The sequence below is a fragment of the Bos taurus genome, chromosome 29 (assembly GCF_002263795.3).
Source record: "Bos taurus isolate L1 Dominette 01449 registration number 42190680 breed Hereford chromosome 29, ARS-UCD2.0, whole genome shotgun sequence".
In the NCBI taxonomy this organism is placed as follows: Eukaryota; Metazoa; Chordata; class Mammalia; order Artiodactyla; family Bovidae; genus Bos; species Bos taurus.
The window spans coordinates 5,095,358-5,116,231 of NC_037356.1; the positions used below are offsets into that span (position 1 = coordinate 5,095,358).

General features: G+C 38.9%; 1 protein-coding gene across 4 annotated transcripts in view; it reads right to left on the minus strand.

Moving 5' to 3' along the window:
* Positions 1-1,180: 1,180 nt before the first annotated feature.
* The window catches only part of NAALAD2 (N-acetylated alpha-linked acidic dipeptidase 2), a 52,426-nt gene continuing 32,732 nt past the window's right edge, over positions 1,181-20,874 (minus strand). The window contains exons 12-20 of one of the 4 annotated variants that reach the window (XM_005226666.4): positions 20,750-20,813; positions 19,271-19,338; positions 18,576-18,667; positions 15,511-15,601; positions 12,963-13,227; positions 10,467-10,548; positions 9,175-9,267; positions 2,369-2,569; positions 1,183-2,262 (exon numbers count right to left, since the gene is read on the minus strand). In XM_005226666.4, the coding sequence (XP_005226723.1) occupies positions 2,380-2,569; positions 9,175-9,267; positions 10,467-10,548; positions 12,963-13,227; positions 15,511-15,601; positions 18,576-18,667; positions 19,271-19,338; positions 20,750-20,813 (945 nt within the window). In that variant the 3' untranslated portion in view covers positions 1,183-2,262; positions 2,369-2,379. Of the gene's footprint in view, positions 2,570-9,174; positions 9,268-10,466; positions 10,549-12,962; positions 13,228-15,510; positions 15,602-18,575; positions 18,668-19,270; positions 19,339-20,749; positions 20,814-20,874 lie in introns of all 4 variants that reach the window. The other 3 variants (XM_005226668.5, NM_001192880.2, XM_005226667.4) reach the window with 3 other exon arrangements.

Sequence of the window (20,874 nt, forward strand, 5' to 3'; positions counted from 1 at the left end):
CATGGAATATCCTCTTACACTCAAATCTTTACCCTGAGCCTATGTGTATCTTTAGAGCTGAAAAAGTTAGGTCTTTGTAATACATCCAGCCACTCCATGCCTTGACTAAAGAACTGAATTTATTATAAGTAGAGTGATTATTGCTATGTAAGTACTCCTTCGGAGAAGGCAGTGGCAACCCACTCCAGTACTCTTGCCTGGAAAATCCCATGGATGGAGGAGCCTGGTAGGCTGCAGTCCATGGGGTCACTAAGAGTCAGACACGACTGAGCGACTTCACTTTCACTTTTCCCTTTCATGTATTGGAGAAGGTAATGGCAACCCAATCCAGTGTTCTTGCCTGGAGAATCCCAGGGACGGGGGAGCCTGGTGGGCCGCTGTCTATGGAGTCACACAGAGTCAGACACGACGGAAGTGACTTAGCAGCAGCAGCAATATGATTTATAAATTTTTATTTCATAAGTAATACCTTTTATTGCCCTTTAAAGCTTCTGATTGTAGTCAGTGTGCCTGCCTGCCTATGAGGGTTCATCTGATTTTGATTCTCTTTTTTGGCAAAATAATTGAATAACTAAGCTTTAGGAAGCTTTCGTCTTAGATTACCCACAATTCTGAATCATTAGGCCCTTCATGAAAGTTTGTACAAGCTAGTATGATTCTGTTCAACAGGACTGAGTATGAAGATTTGTGGCAACTACAGCAGACCTGTGGACAACATAGGTTTCAACTGCACAGGTCTGTTTACCTGATTTCACTAAATACATGCAACAGTCCTTCACGAATGCATGAAGTTGGTTGAATGCATGCATGCAGAAACAAGGATATGGAGTGACCAAACTGGCAAGTTACACATGGATTTCCAATTGCACAGAGTCAGCACCCCTAACCCTCATGTTCTTCAAGGGTCAACTATTTTCACCTGTCAGACATATTATTCAGTAGGGTTGAAGCTATCAAAAGCATGGCTATTACACTTTTCTTTACCATTTGTACTCCATAATGATTTCACAGAAGGTGAGGCAGCAGGAGAAAAGCAGGGAGGGTGTAAATTTAGCCACAAACTCTCCATTCACAGAAGGATTTTTAAAGCTTAAAAATGTATATATTTATATATGTGTATATACATATATATCAGTATTACATGCATATTTATATAATTTTATTTTTAAATGTTAAGATAAAGAGAAAGCAAGCTAGGAGACAATTCAATCACTTTGCTTTTAGGGAAAAAATCGATGTATTCTACTAAATTTTAAGGTATTTGTTAGATCTGGTAATGCAGAGAGAAAGGTAGAATCCCAATGTTTTTTTTTCAATAACTGACTTACTAAAAATTATGAGAAAAGATGGAAAATGAAGCTATTCCAATTTGCTTGCCAGATTTTGTTTATTGGTAATAACATTTATCATTGTTATACATTTTAAGTGTACAATTTGATGAGGTTTGACAAATGTGTATACCTGTGTAAACATCACCCAGATCATGATAGAGAAAACTCCCATAATGCCAGAAACTTCCCTCTGTGCCACAAACCTCCCTGACCCTTATTTGACCCATGCAGTCAATGATCTAATTTCTAATACCATAGATTAGTTTTGCTTCTTCGTGTATTAAGAAGAATCTCATGCTAAGCATTCTTTTGCGTCTGGCTTCTTGCCCTCGACAATGTCTGCCAATAATGTTACATGGACTGGCAATTCTTTCATTTTATTGCTGAGTCGGTGATGCCATCCATCCATCTCATCCTCTGTCATCCCCTTCTCCTCATGCATTCAATCTTTCCTTACAGTTATTTGCACATTAAGCTGCAACGAACATGCTAAGAGTCTTGGTGATCATGTTTTTACTTTTCCTTAGTAAATATCTAGAAGTAGAATTTGAGCTATAAGTATATATTTAACTTTATAAAAAAGTGCCAGACTGTTTTCTGAAGTGGCTGAACTGTTTTACATTCTAGCCAACAATGTCTGAAGAGTTTAAGTTCCTTGCCATATTTTATTTTAGGGAATTTTCATTTACTTTATCTCTTTTTCCATATGCATGCATGGCCATGCTCAGTCATGTCCTTGGATTGTAGTCAGCCAGCCTTCCCTGTCCATGGTACTTTCCAGGCAGGGATACTGGAGTGGGTTGCCATTTCTTACTCCATTCTACTACAAATGATGAAGTTCTTTGGTTTGTTTTATTGGATTAGCACTTTGATGATGAAGTTTTAAATTTTCAGAGCCAAAAATCTCTTTACAGATGAACAAGCTGGAAGTCTAAAGTCAAAACATGACATGAAAAGCAAAATTTTAGCATGCTCTGGCTTCATGTGTTAACAGAAAGATGGATTTTATCCTCAGACTTTTAACGGCAGCCAGTTACCTGAGACTTTACTATAAGAATTCTTTCAGAGTCCCTGCCGCTGCTTGGATTGTAAAGGCTGCAATAGAAATGTGTTTCTTCACTTCTTTCCAGGCTGAATGAGGATCTGCTTTATTTTCAATATCAAACATAGCATCAAAGATGCCAGGAAATGATTCACCAGCATATTTGTTGCGGCTGCTTGGAGCAAAGATGATGTGCCTAGCAGAAAAAAACACAGAGAACAGGCTGAGCTAAAGAGTACTCTTACATGACATTTCACATGCTTTTCCTTTCTTTTTTTGTGGTGTCTTTGTTAGATCTCATTCATAATGAAATATTGTGTCTCCTCCTGATATCTGCTTTTGTTACTCCAAAGTAAAACCTTATGTTGTTGTTTGAGACACTTAGGCAATGGGACAATTTTAAGCAAAGAAAGGAGTTGATAAGATCGGTCTAGTGAATCATATCACGTTATCAACCCAAGCAGCTAGAAATAAGCAGATATTTTCCTGTAAATTACAGGCATTAGTTGTCTAACTGCCTACATATCCACAAAGCATGGATAATTTATGGATGTTTTTTAATAAGAGATTAAAAAATAATTACATTTGTGTTGCCTTTTTTAAAGATTCCACAAGAAGGACAGTTATTCCCAATACTCTTCAGAATTAAAAAGAAACAAGCAAAGTAGCGTGTATTTCAAAAATATCATAATTAGTAAGGATAACGAAGCCCATTCCACAAAGGCAAAGCAGCTATATATGGGTTGCCAACAAAGACACACTTATTTGTGATCTAGAAGGAAAGTCTGGACCTGATTTCCTGCTTCATCTTGTAAGTAACTCAGGAGATCAAGCCACTTCTCTCCCCACTGCATGTAATTCTACCTTGCAGAAAGGGACATATTGGATTAATCACTCTTATCAGGAATTAGGCCTGGACTTCCCTGGTGGTCCGGTAATTAAGGAAATCCAGGGGACATGGGTTCAAGCCCTGGTCCAGGAAGACACCACATGCTGCGGGACAACCCAGCCCGTGTGCCACACCTACTAAGCCCACACTCACTCCTGAGCTTGCACAGCCCAGAGGCCACGCTCCACAACAAGAGAGGCCGCCGCAGCAAGCCCAGGCACTGCAACCAGAGTGGCCCCCCTCACCACAAGCAGAGAAAGACTGCTCGCAGCAATGATGACCCAGCGCAGACAAAGTAAATTAAAGGCAGCTGTGGGCAGCCGGGGGCAGTGCTTCAGATCCCTTCTTTTTAAAAAAAAAAAAAAAAAAAGGAATTAGGCCTAACAGTCAAACCCTAGAGCTACTTCAGAATGTAAAGCTACTATATGACAAAATATAGAAGTCTCTGTAAGTATTAATGATCGAAGACATTTATAATGTCATCATTTAGATTTCCCAGAGTATATCAGGATTTATTGCTTTGGCTCTTGAATTTTAGTATGGTCTTAAGTGGATCATCCTTAATGAAACAAGTATACATGCTGAACTGTTTATAAATATTAATAGTCTGACCTATATGTAAGCTGAGATACTAGAGATACAGGTCACAGATATTACTTAGTACATATGCCATCTTCTGGAGAACTGTAGAGGGAGAGTATTGTACAATATTATTGATTCAGGAATCAAGAAAACCTGATAAAATTGTAAATGAGGTGTTTCCTTAATTTTTCTTCTTATCATCAGTATATAGAAACACCATAGGTTCCTGTACATGGATTTTTGTGTCCTATAACTTTACAGATTTCATTTATTCTAACATTGGGTTGGCCAAAAGGTACATTTGAGTTTTTCCATAGACCTTTCAGAAAAACCTGAATGAACTTTTTGGCCAACCCAACAGTTTATTTGTGGAATCATTAGTATTTTCTTCTGCAATAGTGACAGTTACTTCTTCCTGATTTGGATGTCTTTGTTTATTTTTCCAAACTGCTACAGCCAGGACTTCCAATACCACGTTGAATAAAAATGGTGAGAGTGGGCATACTTGCCTTGTTCCTGATCTTAAAGGAAATGCTCTGGGGTTCTCACCATTGAGCATAAAGGCAGCTGTGGTTTTGTCATATATGGGCTATGTTATATTGACACACATTGCCTCTGTATCCAGTTTGTTGAGACTTTTTTTTTTTAATCAGCCTTGCCATGGCACGCAGAATCTAAGTTCCCTGATGAGAGATCGAACACATGCCCCCTGTAGAGGGAGCATGAAGTTTTCACCACTGGGCCACCAGGGGAGTTCCACTGTCCTGTTCACACCTTTCCTGACATGTTAATGACAGCTTGTCTTAGGGTGGGTATCTTTTGAGTTCATCTTATTCGCACTCTCTGGGTTTCCTGATCTGGATGTCTGTTTCCTTCCCCAGGTTAGGGATGTTTTCAGTTCCTTCTGGAACCTCTATAAGACACACATTGCTTCACCTGATGTTGTCCCAGAGGTCCCTTCAACGGTCATCACTTTTAAAAAACCCTTCTTACTTTTTGTTGCTCTGTGAGTTCCACTGCCTGTGTTCCAAGTCACTGATTCTTCTGCTTCATCTAGTCTGCTAGTGAACCCATCCAGTGCATTTCTCAATTGCATTAAGGTATTCTTTCTTTTAACTCCGTGCTTTCTATTTGGTGCCTGTGTGCCAAGTTACTTCAGTCATGTCAAGCTCTTCGCGACACTATGGACTGTAGCCTGCCAGGCACCTCTGTCCATGGAATTCTCCAGGCAAGAATCCTGGACTGTTACTGTGCCCTCCTCCAAGGGATCTTCCTGACCCAGAGACTGAACCCACATCTCTTGCATCTCCTGCCCTGGCAGGCAGGTTCTTTACCACTAGCGCCACTGGGAAGCCTAAAACCCCGTGCTTTGGGATGAAGCTCTAAGACAAGCCAACAGGCCTCTTTTACAGAAAGACAGGCTGTGTTTCAGTCTGCCATCTGTGCAGTGACTGCAGGCGGTAGCCTCCCGCGCACTGACTCTGAGATCATCGTAACCCTGTGGGACCAAGGAAAGCAGTCCTGTCTGGCCACCAGAGCCACGGGATCAGGGCACCCCTCGGGCAGCAGCCACAGAAGCTGAGGCACCAGACATCTCTAAGAGCTCCCCCAAGAGATGCTGGCTTCCCGGACCATGGCAGAGAGAGAGTGTGAAGACAGCACCGCCCTCCTGGGTCTCTCTCTGCTTTACAGCCAGCACTTACATGGGTGGAATCAGAGTCCTGCCCCTCAACCTGGAGCTGTGCTTACAGGATTATGGGCCTCCTTCCCCAGAAGACAGCCCCTGGGTCTGTTGCCTCTCTTTTCCTATCTATCCCCTTGAGAGCTGCAAGCATACTTCCCTCTGGTCACCACAGTCAGAAAATGTAGAGGCGTCCCCAGTAGCAGCTTCAAAAATTGGAGGACCAGAAAAGGGTATAAGCTCCCTTCTGAGAGAGGGTCAAGCTGGAGTGAGGCAGAGAAGCAGAGAGCGCTTCCACCAGCCTTCACTACCCAAGGGCAGCCCTGCAGACTTCTAGAAGCATGTTGGAGTGAAACCCTGCCCTTCAGGCTGAAGCTCTTGGCCAGGCAAAGGAGCCTCTTCCTCAGAAAGACCTGGGGTGTGTTTCAGTCTGCTCTGTGGCAAGAACTGGCTCTCCAATTGTTACACCCCCATGGGATTCAGGAATGCAAGCCCCCCTCACCCTCCCAACCTCGAGCCAAGCAATCAAGGAGTGTCTGCTGGCGACAGCTGGAAAAACCAGGACACCAGGTGCAGAAGCCAGAGTACCACCACACGCAGATAAAAGCTTCCCTCTGGAGATACTGGTGCTCTGGAGCTCAGCAGAGGGACTGCATGAAGACCATCGCCTTCAGGAAAGAAGAGGGGAAAGATGGTGCCCACAGCCTCAGCAAGGCAGAGGAAAGCAGAGTACCCACCAGCCTCCACCCCAGAGAGGGTTCTAACCGGTCCCTGTCCCTTGAGCCAGTGCTTTAAGATCAACAAATGAACCTCTTTCACGTAGAATCTGGGGGATACTCAAGGGCTGCTTCTGTGCTGGGGCTGGTGATCTAGCAGAGTTCTTTTGGCCCAGGCTATTTCTAGCTTCTGTGCATCCCTTTGGTCTCATGGATGCAGCCTCGTTGGTTCTCAAAGCCAGATATTGGGGAGGCTCACCCTCAGGCACAGGTGAGGTGGCTCATTTGGGGACAAACCCTTTGCTCCCCAGAGGGAAGCTCTGGGTCTGTGAGCTCCCTCCTGACGGCTGGTTGCTACAACCACACAGTGGAGTGGGATTTGCGGTGAGACTGGTCAGGAGCCTCCTCTACCCCTTTCACACCCACACTTCTCCTTCACCTGACATGGAGGACTTGCTCACTTAGTTTTCAGGGTTTTGTTTTCTTTTTTCCCAGAGGAAACCATTCCATCTGTGGCTGTCGATTCTGTGTCTGGGAGCGGTGAGGTCTGCATCTCCTCGTCTTGAACTGCCTCTCCCTCACTTTAGAATATAGCCTTCGTGTTCAATGAACAGTTCCCAATACATATTTTAAGTTGGAGGACAGTTTCTCAGCTACTTAATCAAATTTAAAATGTGTTTAACCTTTTGACCCTGAAATCCCAGGTACTGATTATAGAGATACTAAATGTTCAAGTAGGTCTTGGGGACATTTTATAGCAGTACTTTTCTAATAGTAAGTAATTGAGGGAAAAAACAAATTAATTAAAAACTCAATAAGGAAAAATAAATAAAAAATAAAAACTCAATAAGGACTAAACATTTACACATGCAAGCCATATAATGGAAAACAATGAAACAGATGAGAATAGCTAAAAGAATATATACTGACACAGAAAAACCTCTAAGATAAATTGTTACCCAAAAAGGCAGTTGCAAGGTGATATATGGTCTCATTTATGTAAATATAAATGAATAAATAAACAACCAAATGTGTACATAACTGCATTCAAAATTTAACACCAAACTCTCATCTCTGATTTTCTCTGAAGGAAATAACAGACACATCTAGGTGTTAGAACTGCCCCTTTTTATTCTGTGGAACTCCATAGAGCCTGAATTTGAAAATGAGATATTCTGCTTATAAATCATATAAATTGAAAAAAATATATATATATAAAGATGGACTCATAGGCAAAAAAAGATTAATCTATAAATTGGCTTTCAATCTTTGTTTTATGTAAATACTTAACTGATGGCTGCTATTTTATTTGTATCAATAAACATTTATCTTTACAATATGTAAGATTTTATAAAAACAGCAACTATTGTGCTCACTTCTGCAACACACATACTAAAAACAGCAAGTATGTACCCAGTGTATCCCTCTCTGAGCTAAATCCTCTGCAAGCCTTAAATTTATAAACCTATGGGGTATAAGCACAGTAATCTCCATCTACTGCTGAGGAATCTGAGTCTTGGAGAAGTAATTTGCCCAGCTGACACTTGGTATTTGGCAGAGATGGGTTCTAAATGCCTAGGATTATAATCAATTAAATGTTAACACTAATTACTAATATTTATAAGAAATGCAATATGTAGAGCTATCTTTTGTTTGTGTCACTTGACTATAAACAGCCTTGTAAAATAGCTTGTTATCACCCTCTTAATTCAGATGAGCAAGCCCTAGATATGACTTGCTGTAAATCACACATGTGCCAAGTGAACTAGAACATAGATTTCTGACTCTAGGCCCTTTCTAATTTTTACCAAGGAACCACAGTTTAAAAGGCACTTTGACAAACTGGAGACTATCCAAAAGCAGCCAAGACACTGGGAAAAAATACAATTCGTTACGAGAAACTATGGCACCCATCTTCTGAAACCCTAAACGCTATATGGAAATAGATCGAGACTATTCTACTTGACTTGGAGAGCAGTACAAGGTCAGAGGGAGAAAATTATGGGGAAATATATCTTCATGATGAAAACTTTCTATTAAGTAGATCTTTCTTATAACTGAATGAACTTTCTCATGTGGTAGCAAGTCTCCCATCATTGGAAGATTCAAACAGCGGCTGGATAACCACTTTCCTGAAACCCTACAGAAAAGATTCATGTAGAAAGTTGAACCACATGAGCTATAAGATCCCCTTTAAGATTCTGTCTTTTAGATTTTGTCACAAAGAGTCTTTTTCAACTATCATTTGCCATTTATATCTGTAGCAAAGCAATACAGGATATGAAATTAATTTTTCTGATATTACAGATTACCCTGTTAAGGGACTTCCCTGGTGGCCCAGTGGTTAAGAATTAGCCTTGCAATGAAGGGGACAGGAGTTCAATTCCTGGTGGGGGAACTAAGATCCCACGTGTTGTGGAGCAATGAAGCCTAACACACCCCAACTACAGCGCCCATGTGCTTCTGAGCCTGTGTGGCACAACTGGAAAGCCCGTGTGCACAGACAAAGGGCCTGCATGATGGAACTGAGACCCAGCCCAGCCGAATAAATTAAAAAAAAAGTATACTATCTTGCATGCACACTAAGTCACTTCCGATGTGTCCAACTCTTTGCAATGCTATAGACTGTAGCCTGCCAGGCTCCTCTGTCCATGGGATTCTCCAGGCAAGAACACTGGAGGGGGCTGCTGTGCCCTCGTCCAAGGGATCTTCCCGACCCAGGGATCGAACCCCCGTCTCCTACGTCTACCTGCACCGGCAGGCGGGTTCCTCACCACTAAGGCCACCTGCATAATCTCACCCGTGTTTCCTTCAGTACACATATCCACTTTCCACTCATCTCACAGTAGTTTAAAGCAGACCTCCAGGAACGCTGGTTTGGGTCAGAGTGACATGCTTGGTGTCCTTTAGTGCAATACCTGTTACCTCCTTACCTATAGAACGGCCTTCCTGGTAAACCAAGAGGATCAATGAATGCTCTTTCAAGAAACATCAGCTGGTCATTCATGATTCTCACTACCATGGGGCTTTGAGAATACAAAAATAGATAATTAAAATCCTTACCATGAAGCCACATTTCAAACTATTAAATAAGGATAAGGCATGGGGAAAATAAACTTCTAAATCACAGACTTCTAAGAAAATGAATATTAAATACCCAGGCTCATATGGTAAGCTGCATATAACAGCAGGCACATCTTTCTATTATTTATAATAGACAAAGAGACTGATTAGGAAATGGTTTGATTTCTTTTTCAAGACCACAGACTTTCCCTAAAGAAGTGAAAGACATTTTTAATTCTTTGCAGGAGAGCCAGGACCCCTGCAAAGATAGACAGCGTGGACTGCCAAGCTATTCTTGATAAGTCATTCAGTTCCACCATGGAGGAAAGTAGCAGAGTAAAGGCTGAACAACACAGAATGAAGGGAGTTTGCAGGAGTCTCCAGGCAGGGAGACAGACAGCTGTACCTCGTGGGCAGGGAGCCCCTCCATACTTGGAATCTGCCAACTTAATCTTTTGGGGTGCTGCACAAGTTCCCTAGGTTGTCCTACAACCCCAGGGAGAGAGAAAGGCCCCTCACAATGATTGACACAGCTTTCTGCCTGCATGGGAGGTGGGAAACCTTGTTTGAATGAATTTTAAAAATATTAAGAAAAGTGATATGAAGTGTGAGGTGGTGCAGTTTATGCTTGTTAAATAATGCTTTGAGTATAATTCAAATTATTTTTCAACTTTCAAGTGGTAAGAGGTTAAAGGACATGCAAAAAAAAAAGTATAAGAAAGAATTTCTACACTGTTCACAGGACTATTTGGGACTGTAGTAAAATGGGTTATGAATGCACTTAAACCCTCAGAATTATGAATTACCAGCAGCAGTCAGAATTCTTACCATGCAAACTTCCAAAGACATGTGTCCTTAGCCCCCGCCATGGGATGAGTTTTTTATCTTTCAGTAGCAACGTGCCTCAAACTTTAATGTGAATACAAACTACTTGGAGAGTCTACTGCAGAATTCCAACTCAGCGGGTCTGGCACGAGCTCTGATATTCTGTCTTTCTAACAAGCTCCTGGGTGAGGCTGATGCTGCTGGTTGGAAGACCATAATCTGAATTATGAATTATTAGCAGTGATTCTGAATTGAATGCTTCTTTGAGGGCACACAGTTCATTCCACTAACCACATTGCTTTTAAAAACAGTAGATAGCTTTACATTTGAAACTTACTTATTCAGATCAACTTGTGAAAGTCTTCTGTGGAAATCTGAAGCGGCTTCTGAGAAGTTTTGCACAGCAGAAAATAAGGACTCTTTAAAAAATAGAAGAATAGAGGTGAAATTATTAACCACAAGTGCTTCACATTTCAGTTTCACTTTCCCGCCGTCCCCATGCTAGCTTGCTATGACTCAATAGGTATTGAAACTATTTTTCTACTGAGTCTTCTTGTAGATCCTTGGAATGTATGAGGATATCTTGTAACAAAGAAATAATGTATAAAATTTTAAATGGCAAAATTGGTTCTGAAGGAAGTAACAAATTTCAAGAGTCTAGGACATAAAAACTCAATTTATCAGAAACTCAGCATTCATTTATTTATTCTTTCAGTACTTTTTTATTGGGACAACTGTATGCCAGACACTATAAATGAGCTTCATTCCTATAATTATTACAGAATAAAATAATGTCATTTTTAGTTTTTAAGTAGTACATTTAAGATCTTATTTAAGGCAACCTGTGACAGACAAGCTGATACATTCAAACTCTGAGAACTGGGATCCAGTTTGGTCTGATCAATCTTTAGTTCACAAAATTTCTAAGAAAAGAGATTAGGAAAGTGTATCATTTTTATAACAACCTGTTCATCATTTTCCATCTTTTCAAAACTGGATACTACCATACATTATTGATTTGCTTCTTGCATTAATCCTATAATGCAGGGGATTCAATATTCATTTTATAGATAAAGTATTACAGCTCCAAACATGGGATCTCTGTGAGACTACAAAGCTAGTAAGTAATGCATTCAGTATAAGTACATTCAATAGAAGAAATAAGGTCCTCTTTTGGCCTTCAATTATTGTTGCTGCTTTTAATATTATGTACAAATCAAACAATCTAATAGTAGCTATTATGAAAGCTAAGGGAAAAGAGTGTTGAAGAAACTTTAAATTTCAAATGAAACACAAAAGTCAAAATATTAATAGAGAAAAATCGAAACGTGTCCCTAGGATTCAGTGGCATAAGTAAATGAAACCTTTGGAAACAGCAGTTTTAGTAGAGTCTTAGGAATATAAGACAATGCAATGAGTTGATAAGCAGGATGTAGAGAACTGTATATCCATCTATCCATCAACTTTGTACACAGTCCTTCTGCTGCAACTGTTTAATCTGTCTCTCAGTTGGACCCTCCATAATAAAAATTAGTAAAGGCTAATTCACCAGAAAGAAATTGGGGCATTTATGAAGAGAAACAGATGCTGGACAGCCACAGGACTCCGCACACCCATCCTGCTTCAGGCTCTGCTTGCTTCTTCGTTTCATCTCTCTTCATTTTCCCCATCACTGCAGTGACTGTAGAGTCATAATGATGTAAGCACCATTTTCTAAATTTTTCTTTGCTTCAGTTTCTAGATCTTAGTATTGCTGCTAATCCTCTTTCTGAAGATTACTAATTGCTATGTGACTATATTCAGAAACCATTACTGACCATCCAGTACTCATTTTCAGGGCCCTTAGAGTACTCTCCATGTATCCCTCTAACAGCTTATCTCCTGTGTCTGGTCTTCTCCTTCTCCATGAGAATATAAGCTCTGTGAGGACAATGACTATTTCTTAAACTTCTTTCTATTTTCCAGGAAATAACAGAGCACTTGGTACACAGCAGACACTCAGTACATGTTTGTTAACTTTATATATACAAAGAAGATGTACTCCCAGAATAGTAAAAGAGAATGGTTACAATAAAACAGTAATAATAGCTAACATTATGAGCACTGTCAGTCACCATTATTTCTATGTACCAACCAACTGAATCTCCACAACAATCTTGGAAACATATTTTCCTATTTTATTCACAATAAAATGGACAATAAATGTGTTAAGTAACTTTCCCAAGATCTGACAGTGACTAAATATTAGAGCCAGGATCTGAGCCAGGAAACTACTTTAAGATACAATGCTTAATGCTCCTACACTACTCTGTGCTATAATAAATTTCATCACTGCTTCCCAAGAGAGACTTGGTGTGAAACAGCAACCACAAAAAGGCAAGATAGAAAAGGAAGGAATGCTGAAAACTATGTAAAAATCCTCCATGTAGGAAAACACTAATAGGTAAATGCTGTAATAATAATGGTAGTAATTATAATACATATATGTAGCGGAATTTGTGGCTTTCTCTACTTCCCCATCTTTCTGTAATATGGTTACACTATAATAGTATTGTACTTATAACAATAAAAGCATTTTTAAAGGCAGCAATATAGGGAAAATATTTATCAGCCCAATGTTTGCAGCACAAACTTAGCACAATGGATTCATCCTACACATATCAAACTAAATGGCACTGTGTAATAGGTGTTTAAAGTTCTTTGTCTAGAAGGCAGAATGGTGAAATGAAGTGGGGATAAATTCTTGGATGAAACTGTATGCATTGATGACAGGAGAGGATATTTTAAAGCTCTAACTTGACAACTGTAAAATACCTGCCCAACCATTTCTTACCGAATGATACTCCATGGCCTCTACATGCTTGCTCATGTTTCCTGGATGAATTATAGATACTCCTTGCATAGTTTTCCAAAGTTTTTGCATAGTCTTGAATATTGAAAGGAATGATTTTAGCGTCTGCAAGCTCATAAACCAATGCTCCTCGTAGCTGAGCCACAGCAAGCTGCTTTTTAAATGTGGGGTCATAAAACTTCTCTACCAACTCAAATGTCTCATAAATTGTATGGTATATTGGATAGCTGCTGTAAGTATCTGTTTTCTGGAGGAAAAAAAGGTGGAGAGGGATCAAGTATAGAAAAATATTAAATATTCAAATTATATTTTATGGAATTATAAAATGCTTCCATTAAAAAACATAACCATATGGTACGCTGAGTTTCATCACAATAAAGGAGAAACTTAAGGCTAATTCACTAAGAGTTCACCATGAAATGTTCACCAACTTAAAATTTTACCATTATTCACTTAGTAATTCATATAATCTTCATTTAAAATACTGCTTCTTGAAAATTTTCCTCATTGCTTTGCTGACAATTAAGGAGTACATACTCGAATATCAGCACAGTTAGAAATCAATTGATTGAGAATGAAAGGTTCTGTGCAGCTCAGTAATTGATAATAACTGGAGGGTTATTCAGGTGACGCTTTAACAACATGGGTTTGAACTGCAGGGATTCACTTATACACAGATTTTTTTTTTATAATAAATACATACTATAGGATCCCAAATGTAAAGTTACACATGATTTTCAACTTCTCCAGGGGTTAACACCTCTGTCTCCTGAGTTGTTTAAAGGTCAGCTGTACCTTTAAGCCCTTCGCCTGCATTCCCAAGTAATGTATATCCACATGCCACCTAATCTTTGTTACAAAATTAAGGATTATCATTATAAACAAATTGTTACAGGATGGTACCCCATGTAAATATTGACTACTTAGATCTGCTTTTCTTAACATTAGTTTACCTGTTCCTTTGATATAAACCTATCATTTTTATTGCTTTTCATATCACTGAAAGAAATCTTTGTATCTATCTCCTTCCATTTATCTAACATTCTGCTTTTAATCTGCATTGTCTTAAAAACTAGATCACTTTGTTCAGAATGATGACAGAATACAAAAGTGAACAGGCTTTGAAAGAGAGTAAAGTGCCTCTCTTTTCTTTTTTTAAAGGCAGCTTTAATGAGGTGTAATTTAATAACATTCATCAGCATTAAGTGTACAGTGTGGTGAGTTTTTGTCTTTTTATTTTTATTTTTTTTAATTTAAATATTTATTTTAATTGGAGGCGAATTACTTTACAATATTGTATTGGTTTTGCCATACATCAACATGAGTCTGCCACGGGTGTACACGTGTTCCCCATCCTGAACCCTCCTCCCTCCTCCCTCCCCATAACATCCCTCTGGGTCATCCCAGTGTACCAGCCCCAAGCTTCCTGTATCCTGCATCGAACCTGGACTGGCGATTTGTTTCTTACATGATATTATACATGTTTCAATGCCATTCTCCTAAATCATCCCACCCTATCCCTCTCCCACAGAGTCCAAAAGACTGTTCTATACATCTGAGTTTCTTTTGCTGTCTTGCATACAGGGTTATCGTTACCATCTTTCTAAATTCCATATATATGCGTTAGTATACTGTATTGGTGTTTTTCTTTCTGGATTATTTCACTCTGTATAATAGGCTCCAGTTTCATCCACCTCAGTTGAACTGATTCAAATGTATTCTTTTTAATGGCTGAGTAACACTCCATTGTGTATATGTCTTTTGATATTTAAAAGAAAATTTTTGGCTGTGCCACATGGCACGTGGGACCTTTATTCACCGACCAAGGATCTAACCTGTGCCCCCTGCAGGGGAAGCATGGAGTCTGATTGATGGGAATTCCCAAAAGTACATCTCTTACGAATGAAGTGTAATGAGTAGCAGTATACTGATTTATGCACTTATTTTGGGTTATTCTGCAGCTGTTTTTGCTTACTTCCCTGTTTTTAGTTGTATTCTGGATAGTCAAGTTTGCAAGGGATATGTATTCTAGACAAGCATGTTGTTGGCATATTGCACTTATCAGAAAATTAGTAAAATTTTTGACAAACCTAAGTGTACTGATGTAATCTTCAATATGACTTATGACATAACTTATAACATAGACAAAAATGGTATAGGTTTGCCTAACCCATATACTTACATCCCATCAATGTGCTTGAGATGCAATGGGGCAGACCAGAAAAGAACTAAATTTTCCAACAACATCTGCATCAGAAGAAGGATGCAAACCTCTTGGCAGTGATAACCAGCTAAGCACCTGGCATTACTCTGTCAATTACCACTTCACTGAATAACCCTGGCAGTGAACATTCACAAAATAACACAAATTATTTCTCAGTCTATCTACAGTAGGACCTACAGTCTTAGCTCTATCCCTGGCATTCTTCCCAGGGCACAGTGCCCAGGGCCCAACCACTAAATGACAGAATTCCTAACAAAAAGAAAGTGGATTAAGTGCTATGTATCCAAAATAAAGAAGATGGCTTACCCTATTCTTAGTGTAGCGGACTCTTCCTGAAGCAATCCCAAGTCTCTGAAAATAAGCTTCAAAATCACTTCCAGATCCCAGCTTGTTAATTCTAAATGTAAAATATAACACACACACATGAATAAATAAATGCAAAAATAGATAATATAAATAGATGGGACAATGAATCCTGTCCCAACAACTGCAAGGAACTGTATGGTACCTTTGCAAAAATTAAAAAAGGTATACCACCCTCAAGAAAACTTTCCTATGAAGATCCCCTGCAGTATGAAATGGCAACCCATAACCAGTACTCTTGCATGGAAAATCTCATGGACAGAGGCGCCTGGCAGGCTACAGTTCATGGGGTTGCAAAGAGTTGGACCAGACTTAGCAACTAAACAACACCCTGACGATATGCTGATTTTAAGCAATGAAAACTTTTTTTATTTTATTACTTAAAATAATAACAAATAAACTTTAATTTATTTTAAAATTTATTTTTATTTATTTATTATTATTTTTTTTTAAATTTACTTACAGGTATACATGTGTTCCCCATCCTGAACCCTCCTCCCTCCTCCCTCCCCATACCATCCCTATTTTTAAACTTTAGAAAATAAAGTTGATTAAAATGTGGAAAAAAAGGAACTTCCTTATTACATCTGTTTATACCTATGATAAAACTATAAATCTGTACTGACTACAACCAGAGTTGGGCAGTGACACCAAATTTGGCAACCTGGTAACTATCAAATCAGATCAGATCAGTCGCTCAGTCGTGTCCGACTCTTTACGACCCCATGAATCGCAGCACGCCAGGCCTCCCTGTCCATCACAAACTCCCGGAGTTCACTCAGACTCACGTCCATTGAGATGGTGATGCCATCCAGCCATCTCATCCTCTGTCATCCCCTTCTCCTCTTGCCCCCAATCCCTCCCAGCATCAGAGTCTTTTCCAATGAGTCAACTCTTCACATGAGGTGGCCAAAGTACTGGAGTTTCAGCTTTAGTATCATTCCTTTCAAAGAAATCCCAGGGCTGATCTCCTTTAGAATGGACTGGTTGGATCTCCTTGCAGTCCAAGGGACTCTCAAGAGTCTTCTCCAACACCACAGTTCAAAAGCATCAATTCTTTGGCGCTCAGCCTTCTTCACAGTCCAACTCTCACATCCATACATGACCACAGGAAAAACCATAGCCTTGACTAGACGAACCTTTGTTGGCAAAGTAATGTCTCTGCTTTTGAATATGCTATCTAGGTTGGTCATAACTTTCCTTCCAAGGAGTAAGCGTCTTTTAATTTCATGGCTGCAGTCACCATCTGTAGTGATTTTGGAGCCCAGAAAAATAGTCTGACACTGTTTCCACTGTTTCCCCATCTATATTTCCCATGAAGTGATGGGACCGGATGCCATGATCTTCATTTTCTGAACGTTGAGCTTCAGGCCAACTTTTTCACTCTCTACTTTCACTTTCATCAAGAGGCTTTTGAGTTCCTCTTCACTTTCTGCCATAAGGGTGGTATCATCTGCATATCTGAGGTTATTGATATTTCTCCCGGCAATCTTGATTCCAGCGTGTGCTTCTTCCAGTCCAGCATTTCTCATGATGTACTCTGCATACAAGTTAAATAAGCAGGGTGACAATATACAGCCTTGACGTACTCCTTTTCCTATTTGGAACTAGTCTGTTGTTCCATGTCCAGTTCTAACAGTTGCTTCCTGACCTGCAAATTCTCAAATACAAATTTCTCAAGAGGCAGATCAGGTGGTCTGGTATTCCCATCTCTTTCAGCATTTTCCACAGTTTATTGTGATCCACACAGTCAAAGGCTTTGGCATGGTCAATAAAGCAGAAATGGATGTTTTTCTGGAAACTCTCTTGCTTTTTCCATGATCCAGCGGATGTTGGCAATTTGATCTCTGGTTCCTCTGCCTTTTCTAAAACCAGCTGGAACATCAGGAAGTTCACGGGTAACTATGGCCTCAGCATTTATGGTATTTTTTGAGGGAAAACAAATAATAAGATATGATCTCTCCCCTCAGAGAACTGTGGTCTAGTATGAGAACTGTCATGAGAAAGTCTACATTTAAGATCACGAAGACTCTAAATGTGCCCTGGTATATTTCAGAAATAAATCTAATTATATTTCTTTGCATATAATTAAGAAGCCAGTGTATACATACATATACATTTATATATAATGTAATGACATAGAATATTTTCACTCAAAATGATGTCAGTAAAACAGAATATAAAATTATATAGACATTAAGAACCTAACTATATACTTCCAAACTATTAGATGTGTTTTTGAGATTGAGACCTTGGGATGTTTTTTAATCTTTTACTCTAGTGTTTTTCTTATTTCTGAATAAGCAAATAAAACATAATGAAGATACATTTAAACTCTCACAAGCCTTATTTGCTATGAATTGTTACCAACAGCTGGTTTTAGAAATAGCATAGCAGTTGAAAACAAATATAAATACAAAATAAGTGCAAGACAGCTGTTGTACAAATGAGAAGTAAAAATTAATTCTTACATAAATTCTAAACTAACTACAGGTAAAGACATAACTTGGTGGATGCTGATAATGCACCTTAATAAATTTAGAAAGAAATAACCCATCATTTTTTTTTACTTCATCATTACCATTTGAAGTTATATTTATTAATATATTTAATACATATAATTCATGTGCTGAGCCATACCTGACTCTTTGTGACCCTATGGACTGTAGCTCGCCAGACTCCTCTGTTCATGGAATTTTCCAATCAAGAATACTGGAGTGGGCTGTTGTTTCCTCCTCTAGGGGATCTTCCCAACTCAGAGATCAAACTTGCATCTCGTGTGTCTCCTACATTGGCAGGGTGTCTACCTGGGAAGCCCTTATTTAATACATATCTGAATGTAATTTTATACAAGAATGCAAAGTAATACCTAATAATCTTTTACTAAATATTTGCAAAAATATTCTCAAACCATTGAGACATCTGAGAATTGCATGTCTGGAGAAACAATTGCATGTCTGGGAACTCAACTGATCCTGTGGTAGAAAACGTGCATACAAATGATTTACCTAGGCAAAGTTTTACTTTCTGACGAAGGGTCCTTTGCTAACCAGCTTTCATAAAGAGATTTACTCTCAAAACCATCATCAGGGCTGGAGATCTGAAAAGATAAGTCAAATATTAAGAAAAGAGACAGAACAATTACATTTTTGCCAATATTAAAGCACATGTTATTTCACATCAACGTCTCTTTTTATCTACATGAACATTTGTGTTTTATACTCTTTATAGAAAAATATGCTTTTACAAATGGCAGGGGAAAAAAATCCCAGCCCAAACTCCTATTCATTTATAATTTGTACTTGTTAGTAACCTGGCCATGTACTTAGGAGATCGTCCAAGATGATCTACAATGAGGCCTTAGAACAGCAGACAGACATTAAAGAGCTGACCTTGAAACTGTCAATGAGTCCTGGTTTTGCAGGGCAGGTGGGGTGAAAAGGAGCAGTTAATTTCAGAAAGTCTGTTTAAACAATGTTGGAATTTAATGGGTTTTAATAAGCTACATGACCTCAGGTTTCTAGTTGGGACCTATAAGAACTTATGTAGGGATACACACACAAACATTTTTTATTACCCTCATTAAACATATACTTACAAACATATACTCTCCGTTCCTTTCTCCACTCTAAGTATCACCAACTTAGAAAACAAGAGTTATTTACTGTCCATCAGAAAAAATTAAGACACATCTACTACATACCTCTTTTGTTAGTTTATACACCAATTGATGAAGAAGGGGTGTACAGTCAACTCTGAGAGTGTAATTGCCTGAAAAATACACAAGACACATAAAGTATTTTAATACTTCCAAATGAAACTCCAATCTATATTTAATTCTAACTTTATTTTCCAAGTACAAACAAGATACTATAAACTTCAAATTGAATGCATCATTCCCAGAGAATTAAAAATAGGGTGGAAACATGGAGGAGGAAACGGCAACCCACACCAGTGTTCTTGTCTGGAGAATTCCATGGAGAGGAGACTGGTGGGCTACAGTCTATGGGGTTGCAAAGAGTTGGACACAACTGAGCGACTAACACTTACACACTCCGGATGGAATTTCTAGCTCCAAGTCACCCTTGGGGAACTGCCTCGTTTTGCAGCACTTTGTGTAAAAATAAAGACTATTATTTAAGACAACAACAACAAAAATAGGATGGAAATAATTCTTCAGTGGCGAGAGAGGCTGCAGGACACACTTAGGACACTGGAGTTTGCTAAGGCGGCAGCTCCCACAGTACCAGTGAGTCATTCTTCACTAAGGCAGTATCACTCAGGGGGACTTCGGCAAAGGAAGGGGTAAGGCCACAGTATTCATTCTCTTCATTCATAGTTTCCCAACCAGGGATCAAACCCAGGCCCACAGCAGTGTAAGCGTGGCATCCTAACCACTGGACCACCCCAGGGAATTCCCTCACTCATTTAATACAATAGTATACAGCAGACATTAGACCAGAGCATGTCAGTGGCTAGTAAGTGCGCTCTGACATGTATCTAGAAATAATAATACAAAGCCTGGAGATACAAATGTCACATATTAGAGTCAAAGGAAGTGTGTAGATTTTGCTCCCTTCAAATCTGTTTCATTACATTCAGGAGGTATTTCTGTATAAAATATTCTGTAAAATATTTCTTCTGAAATATTTTAGTCCAATCCTTTTACTATCTCCACATGAAGAATGTAATGACATACTAGAGATTTTCTTTTCCTCTTTTTGGCACCTCAGGTAGTTCAATGTTATTCAATACAAAGTTTAACCACCCTCTAAAATATCTCGAATAATCGTCAAAACACATAGTGTGTTTAATAAAAATATTCTTTTTAAAAAAAAAAAAACTTATTTTAAAGCCAAGTAACAATGTTGTGACAGTTTCAGGTGGACAGCAAATGCTGTCAGCCATACATATACATTTATCCATTCTCCCCCAAACTCCCCTCCCATCAAGGCTGCTAAAGACTAGTAATTCAAAATAGGCAAATATAAAGAAATTAGGATCAATCATTTAGTTACGAATCACATTGATTCATTTGAATTATAATGATTTTCTCTCTAGTAAAATGGAAAATGAAGGTATTGAGGTATCACATAGGAAGAGGAAAACCTTGGTTTACAAACTGAATGTACAGACTTAAATGATGGTATACTATTTAATAACAATCAAAAATAAAATTTACCTTCTATAGATGAATCTGAGTTGATATAAGCAACACTTCGCTCCTGGAGTGTTTTTACATTCTCCTATAGTTGAAGCAAAGTTGTTACTTCACTCACAGCATTTTGTGGGAATATAAACAAAATA